Here is an 8530-nt window from a genome sequence, read left to right as displayed (position 1 = left end):
GGGAGGGGGGGGGGGGGGGGAAAAGGGAAAAAAGAAGACGGCTCAAAAAAAGAAAGACTATGTATTAGATTCTGCTTCTTTACCAGAGCGCTGTATATCCTGTTTTGGTCACTGACCAGTTTCACGTACCCTTTAAGCATGTGGAAACAAGAATCTAGAGTAGTGTGACTACCTGAATTGTTACCATGGAAATCCTGTCTGGTAAACACTGATTTAGGCTGAATCACTCCTAATTAGTGATGCTGCTCTTTTGGGAGTTTGAAGTTCATTGGAGAAGAAACTATTAATGAATCTGTAAATGCTCTTAATGGAGAGAAAGATTTGTCTTTTACTCACCGAGCATAATTTTTTTTTTCTGCACATGGTTGTGTCTGTTATATTGGCCATGACCCGCATGCTTCATTCCATTCCAGATAAAGACTGTGTATTAACATAAACCACAGTTCTTAACTGCATAGGTAGAAAAAAAAATACAACCTCATTCCATTTTAGTGTCATACATTTTATTGCTGAACTATGCCAACAGTTTTGGATTATGTTAAATAAGAGGCCAGACTTCAGGGCCATCTCCTGCTGTCACTTCCTTTAATCTCTTTATTTTTTTTTCCTGAATGAATAATTTCCAAAGAAATTTCAGAAAAGAAAATTGCAGTTTTGTCGAAAAAGACAAGAAGATAAGATAAGATCTCTGTAACTCTTGGAAAGATACTGGAAAAGTTGATAAAATAATAATCAGAGATGAAATACATTAATATGCCTTAGTAACTAGAGTACTAGTTTGGTCATTTGATAAACTGGATTTAAGCATTTCATTATATCCAACTACAACATGATACACCTAGGAGTTTGGAGTACTCACAGTAACTGTGGAAAAGCCATCCAAATTCAAGACAGCTTTGACTTAAGAAATGTTTTTGGAGTCCTAGCAAGCCAGTGGCAGAATCTGTTCTCCCTATGCACCACCATTTCTACAACTGCTACAAAACCGTAGAGAAAAATACGATGATCCCTGCACATACAAGTGGGAATTGAAGTACTAGCAAGGATCAAGCCAGCAACGTGCAGCCAAGAAACCAACCGTATCCTGGGCTGTATCCAGAGAAGTGTGGCCAGCAGGTCGAGGGAAGAGATTCTCCCCCTGTACTCTGCTCTCGTGAGACCCCACCTGGAGTGCTGCATCCAGCTGTGGGGTACTCAAGATCAGAAGGGTATAGACCAGTTGGAGCGAGTCCAGAGGAGGCCACGAAGATGCTCAGAGGGCTGGAGCACATCTCCTGTGATGAAAGGCTGAGAGAGTTGGTCTTGTTCAGTCTGAAGAAGTGAAATCTTTAGGGCTATAGCTGTATTCTGCTATGAAAGCATGGTAAACCTAGAAAGAAAGAGACAGTTTTCCAGCCTCTCTAAGTTTGCACAGTTTTGCATAGGGTTAGGAAAAAAAATGGTATGTGTGAGAGTGACTTGTTTTCAATAACTCATTTGTATTTCTAGATATAAATGAATGTTTGTTACAGCCAAGCATCTGCGGGACAGCCACCTGCTACAACACCCCGGGGAAATACGAATGTCTGTGTGCAGAAGGCTACAGGTACAATTTAACTTCCAAGAACTGTGAAGGTAGGTCTTTCCCCTCCACCCCCTTTTCTCTTTCTATTTTGCTCTGCTGCTGTGCCAAACTCCAGCATCTCATCTAGTTCTGCATTTATTAATCTTCATATCACCTACTGCAGTGTAGCTCAGCTGCTTACTAACAGTTTCAGAGGTTCCGTCCTGCTCTGTCACGTGTCGTGTATACAGGTGCAGTGACTTGCTCCCAGCGGCTGAGGGGTTTTACGGTATACTCCCGCACCCTGCGGTATGCCATATAACTTCCTCGGGTCATGGGAGCTCGTCTGTCCCACTGTAGAGAGGACTTGCTTTCTGTCCAAACTCTTTAGTCAGCTGGCATGTTTCTTTCAGAGAACTCTGAGCAATGTGTTCAGGATCCAGACATTACTGGAGTGTCTTGTACCTTGTTTTTAAGCTTCATTATAGTTACAAGGATGGAATATTTGATGTCGATCAGTTTAATATATACCACTAACTGAAGATAGCAAAAGCAATTAGCAGTACTTATTTGGCAATTCCAGACTGGGCAAGACAGTTAAGACTTATAAAGAGATAGTCATCAGAAATTAAAACCGTGCTTACTTGAATTGTCTCAAAAACCTAAAAAGCTTGTCTTTATCTATCTGATAGGCTGTTTAGGTGCTTCTGTAGCTCTCATGACCAGGATCCCAGTCTCTGTCATTTATATATCCTTAAATCTCAGGTACTGGGGAAGGGGTTTTCACTAGGCCACTGTGAATTTTAATTCCATTTAAAATAACATTCAAGTGTCTGATCCTTCCTCGGTGTATCTAGTTATGCTAAGAAGTAACAGCATTAGAGCGGACTGATCTTCATTCTAGGCTGGAAATGATGGCATGACAGTTGTATAAAAGTTTTTGTATAAAGACCCCACATTTAAAATAAAAGTGTTCCTAAATATCCAGAAAAGGAGCTTTGAAAAAAGGAGCTGCACCAAAAAAATCTTTTCTCAGCAGTATTCTTATCTGGAAGAAGGACCTTTGAGACAAAGGTCTGTAACAATTACAGCAAAGTTGAAAAGTACTGATAGCTAGCAGAAAAGCAACAAGAAGCCTTTCATACACAGATTACCATAAAATAACTTTTTCAAGTATTGGAAGTATTTGTGTAATTACCCTAGAACATATTTTATTCTTCTCTACGTGTTGAAGTTTCTGTTTGGTACAGACATTAGAAATCAAATCTCAGTTGTACAAGATGTGTATAAGTTCTTAGAGTTTTACCATGAAGGGAAATTTTCTACATTTCCAGTTTAAAAAAAAGTACATCAGTGATGTTTTTATTTTAAATGTTGCCTTTATATTATTTCTCAAAGGGACATAGAAGTAGCTTCTTGCTCGTTGAGTCTCTTGCTCTGTGGCTTTTCATGCAGCTTTCTTGTGGCAAAGCTTTGCACAGTGGTAATATTCAGATGGCTGCTCTTTGTCCCGTGACTGTGGGATTAAAACGTTAGTGACAATGTTGTGTCCCTGCGTGCACTGAAATGAGGAAAACTTCACAATAATTCATCTAATTCTCACTCCTCCTAGTACTTTCTGCAGATACAGGGGTTGCATCAAATTGAATTTAAGTATTTTCTTTTCTTCTGAAACGTGGATTCCAGAAGGTTGCAAGAAGAGGACATTAAAACGGGCAAAGTCTTACCCCCTAGAAGGAGGATTATACTGCTAAGCTTTCAGACCTTGCTGTAACCACATTAAATGAGTCACCAAATCCTGTCTAAGGACAGGATTGTGCAGACTGACAGGAACATAGCCTTACAGAAACACTAAATGACATTAGCTTTTCATTATCATATTGCGTGTAGGTGGCCATATTCAATTATGCTTATTAGAAAAATCAGGTTTACATACATTTCTGCACAGTGCTCTCTACGATGACGGATACAATTAGAGTGGAATAGAAAGAGGGTTTGGGGTTGGGTTTTTTTCCCCTCACCTATTCATGGGATAATATTTCTACAGTTCTTCATCCTCGCCTTTTGGGAGATACTCTCAGTAGAAAGTATCTGGGCGGTCTTTGTTTCATGGGAGACGTACAATTTTAGATACGGAATTCTATTATCTTCTTCTTACCATCTTTGCAATTTCAAACACCTGGCCCAAAAAAGGCGTAGTGGGAATGAGCAAGTATGCTTATTGTGCCAGAGGGGTCTGTTTTGCAGTCAGTATCAAGGAGACAAACCAAGCAGAACCCGTATTTGACCTAAGTTTTGGCATGCCTTTCCCCATATTATTCTTCCTTTTCTGAAAGGAGAACCTCTCAAAGAGGTGACTGCACCAGTTAACTGAACAGCACACGGTATGTCTGTATTCCAGGTATTAGTCCCTCCCCAGCACACAGTCTGAAAATTTGAGGCAAGGAATCGTCGTTTCCCCTTCCCACATGAATTACTGAACACACACAAAACCCTTCCTATCCACATCCATGCTCTGAGGAAATCACCGTATTTCCCTACTGTTCTATGGAGTAGATCCCTTCTAGGACATGGCATGCAGCTCCTTTGTGGCTGGTTTTATCCTAACTTAGGAACTTCTCTGAAGCAAGCTATTTTAACCTTCTGCTAAAAGCAGCTGTAGAAACCAGGGTGCTGCTCACATTCCTGGGTTTGTGCGAACAGCTCCTGCTGGCCGTTTTGTGCTGCAGGACTGCCGTTGGGACAGATCTGCGGGTAGCCTTTGAAATAACTTAAACATGCAAAGGTGCTGACTACAACTTGAAATAGGAAAAAAAAAAAAGGTAGGATAATTATAGCATAAACAAATCTCCAGAAAACTTGGTCCCCTCCAGCCTGTGCATGTCACCATTTCTGTAGCAGGGCAGTAGCTCCACACGGGGAGATCCTGACTTTTGGACTCATCAGGCATTCCAGGATGTCTGCTTGGCATCATGGAATCATAGAGTGGTTTTGGGTTGGAAGGGACCTTAAAGATCATTTAGTTCCAGCCCCTCTGCCATGGGCAGGGACACCTTCCACTAGACCAAGTTGCTCAAAGCCTCATCCAGCCTGGCCTTGAACACTTCCAGGGATGAGGCATCCACAGCTTCTCTGGGCAACCTGTTCCAGTGCCTCACCACCCTCTCCGGGAAAAATTTCTTCCTGATATCCAATCTAACCCTCCCCACTTTCAATTTAAACCCGTTCCCCCTTGTCCTATCACTACAGGCCCTTGTAAAAAGTCCCCCCCAGCTGCCTTGTAGCCCCTTCAGGTACTGGAAGGTGCTATCAGGTTTCCCCAGAGCCTTCTCTTCTCCAGGCTGAACAAACCCAATTCTCACAGCCTTAGTCTCCTTAGGAAGGAGACTTCATACCTATCCAAAAAACTTAGGCAAGCTCCCTCTCCTGCTGTAGTACATTCTGGAGGGACACCTTACCCCTGAGCAGTAGGTTCATTTTGGGTGATAAAAACGTATACCCCCAAACGATTGTCTCAGAGTAATTGATTCAATGATAGAAATTCATCTGTCAAACTGATAAGCTTTTGTAATAACTTCAGAAGTCTCTGCTTGTCTGCAGGCCCTGGGCAGGCTATGGTGTTGGGGTTTTGGGGCTTTTTTGGGGGGCGGAGGGGTTTGTTTTGGTGTTTGTGGTGGGTTTTTCTTCTTCTTTGTGCTTAGTCCTACGTGGATTTCTTGGCCTTTTCAGATCCTAAAATGATCATAACCAGAACGATTTCTTTTCTTATTCCCCCCCCACCAAAACAGGCAGGATAGGAAAGGACACCAAATTTTCTCCTCACCCGTTGCATAGTATGGCTAGGCTACATTTTAGATTTTGTCGTTTCCTTATGTGCATGTTTGCTAGGATGCAAGAACAACAGTGACAAAAGCAGCTTCACATCATAACACATCATACTGTAGTCGTAACTAACTAGGTATCAGATTGCCAGTCACCAGGAGTGGTTAGGAAGTGACTTTCACAGCAGATTCCCTTTCACCAAGCTGAACGTGCGATCTGCTGGGTTGGGCAACCCCTGTCAAGACCACGAACAGTTTAATGATTTCTAAATGGAAAGGAGTACCCTTGCAAACAGGAGTAAGAGATAACGCGTTGTGGCTGGAGGGAATGGAGGGGTCAATCAGTTGCACGTCTACATCAGCAAAATATTTTTTAACAACTGACCAAATCCTACCACATGGCTAACGTGCAGGCGCTAGCTCGGAAGCACATGGAAAGAAGTTTGAATAATCCTCCAAAGTACACACTTCGGTGTTGCAACCCACCCTCGTATCTTACTCCCCCAAAATAGTACTGCAGGTGACGGAGGCCAAAGTGAATTCAGTAAGTATTAAACCACGTGTAGAGGGTTGGTAATTTACCACTGCAGGAGTCAGCGCGCGTGCGCATACGTATATGCATGCAGAGCAGCACTTTCTCATAGGACAGCTCTCTCAAACCTGAGCAAAGATAAAACTCTTAACACCAGCAAACGTTCACCTCTGAGGAGACTGTTCAGATGCGGTCACAGTTTAATCTATAAACGACTTTTAAATAATGAGAGTAAGTTAGGAGGGTGCGGCACAGAAAACAGCAGGTTGCCACGTCATCAGGAAAACTGACGCAGCACGGGGCTGGATCTTGAGCAGAACCTTAGTTCTGGCTGTAGCAGCTGCAGCACACAAGAGTACAGCTTTTTCTTCCGGTAAGACCATGTACGAGGGAGTGTAAATCTCAGCATAGACCCCTTGCACTGATGACTTACAACAAAGGTGAGGAAGAGGAGACCTTTTAGTAATAGGGGTCTCCTCAGGCAGATGTGATACCAGTTTCCTTATTGAAATATTTCCTTTTCCAATTCACGAACTGTTGGCCATTTAAATAGTGCAGAAACTGCTAGCACTTGGTGGTACCGCAACTTGCCCGTGATTGTTCACTGCAGCAGAGGTAGAAATCAGAATACCATCCACAAACTGTTAAACACTGTATCCTGGTCTGGAAGATTATGCATACTTACTACAGAGTAACAGGTTTTTCAATAAGGTTTTGGGGTTTCTCTTTGTTTGTTTGTTTTGGGGGTTTTTCTTGTGGGTTGGTTTTTGGGGTTGGTTTTTTTCCCCCTTTTCCTTTCTCCTCCCCCAAGTAACAGGGAAAAAGAAATATTGTAAGATTTAAAAAAACCTAGCATAGTATAAAACTTTTTTTTTAATACATGCTATAGTAAAACCAAAAAAACCCACCTTATTTATTCCCATTAGAAGGGCCATTTGTTTCAAAGCAAGTATTGCAGTTTCTTTAATCTGAGGCCCAAAATCACCCTCATTAGTCTCTTACCCGGGAGTGATTTTCTTTGTTTCTGTATTAGAAATGCAGCAGTTTCATTGGGCTTTTCATTTCTCCAGTATTTATTGCGTACAGCCTACTAAATAGAAAAGTAAATTCCTTTAGTCGGTTTAGCTTATTTGCAGCTGAAGTCAGATTGGTCTCCACAAATAGATAATTTCATAAGTAACTAAGTTTCAAATAGACAGTATTGTATGTCATTTTACAAGGTCTTTTGCCCTGAAATTACTTTACTTGAATAAAGCATGTCTTTTCTCCACATACTTACTGTATATACTCTTAATACTCTAAGTTCTGATGACAGCTATAGGGAAAGGAAGATCTGGCCCATAATGGCATTTCTGCCATAAATGGTAGTTATTTACTGAGGTCTCTTTCACTAGCTCAGCTTCTTACTGCCTCACAAATCAGACCAAATTTTCCCCACCTCTGCACAGGCAGTCTCTATCAGATTACTAGGTCTTACACACCCAGCAGAGAATTCTGGATTGTAAATTTTACACAGGAGACATCCATTAACATTAGTGTAGCTTACTAGCAGTCGCCTCCTGGATTCATAGTATGCCAGCAAACCCCTTTTGTCCATTATTCCATTAATTTATTGTGTTAGCTTTCAGTCTGTGCCATGAATAATCTGAATAAATCTTTCTGTATGTTTCCATTTCTCCTAGATATCGATGAATGTGCTGAAAATGTTTGTACTCAACTCTGTGTAAACTCTCCAGGAAGTTACCGCTGCTATTGTGATGGCAAGAAAGGGTTCAAGCTCTCTAAGGACATGAAGACGTGTGAGGTAAAACTACATTATGTACAATTCCATGTGGAAAAATCACAAGGTTAGATGTTTCTTGGAGACAGGATAAGTGAGATAAAGGAAAAAATAGGAAGCTATTTGATAACCGATTCCAAAATTGCTGAGAAAGTGCTGGGGACTCTGAGCTGTGGTTTGGCTCGCAAAGCAGACTCGGTAGGGATTTGGATGCCATTCAGTTCATGCATGCTCATTTACAGGAATCCTGTCAAAAGACGCTTGCCTTAGCCAGTCATCTTTATTCCCTGCTGCTTCCAAAATAAGCCCCAGCTTTCTCCTATCGAACAAATAATTCCTGTTCAGTTTACTCAGAGCCAGAATTCTCCATTTGTCCATATGTTCCCAGGCTTTCCTTAGACTGTGCAGAAGTTTTCACTTACTCTTTCAGAATTACTTTATTCTTTGCCTGTTTGGGTTGAAAAAAAAAAAGAATTGTTTTCTGCAGTTCTCATCTGCCATAGCTTAAGAAAAAGCACTTAGTAGTACCTGCCAGTTGAAGACCATTTTGCAACCAAAATGGGCTGTTCTTGCTCAGTTTGAAAATTTAGGTTCCTAGTAGTAAAAAGTTTGAAACCCTGGGGAATCCCAGTGCAAGGATTTTCTCATGAGTGGTTCTCTGTACACTTTGAAAGGTTCAGGCAGGCTGAGGCTTGTTTTGCGAGGTGAGCTTAGATAACTGCCAACAAAACACCACCTCTAACACAGCATAACAAAATTGAGCTTAAACTGTAGGAACAAGGGCTGATGCAAGTTCTAGCATGTATGTGTTAGATCTTGTTTGTACTTTTTGAAATGTAATACCTGAACAACAC

General features: G+C 41.5%; 1 protein-coding gene across 1 annotated transcript in view; it reads left to right on the top strand.

The window, feature by feature from the left end:
- PROS1 (protein S (alpha)) overlaps window positions 1–8530 on the top strand; it is a gene marked incomplete at its 5' end in the record, with an annotated part of 27900 nt that overhangs the window by 7049 nt on the left and 12321 nt on the right. Inside the window, 2 exons of the mRNA XM_010151408.1 lie at window positions 1489–1614; window positions 7579–7700. Of these exons, the coding sequence (XP_010149710.1) occupies window positions 1489–1614; window positions 7579–7700 (248 nt within the window). The remainder of the gene's footprint in view (window positions 1–1488; window positions 1615–7578; window positions 7701–8530) is intronic.

Source organism: Eurypyga helias, unplaced genomic scaffold (genome assembly GCF_000690775.1).
Source record: "Eurypyga helias isolate BGI_N326 unplaced genomic scaffold, ASM69077v1 scaffold13405, whole genome shotgun sequence".
In the NCBI taxonomy this organism is placed as follows: domain Eukaryota; kingdom Metazoa; phylum Chordata; class Aves; order Eurypygiformes; family Eurypygidae; genus Eurypyga; species Eurypyga helias.
The sequence above is the reverse complement of the archived record's forward strand: the minus strand, read 5'-3'. Positions and strand labels throughout refer to the sequence as shown.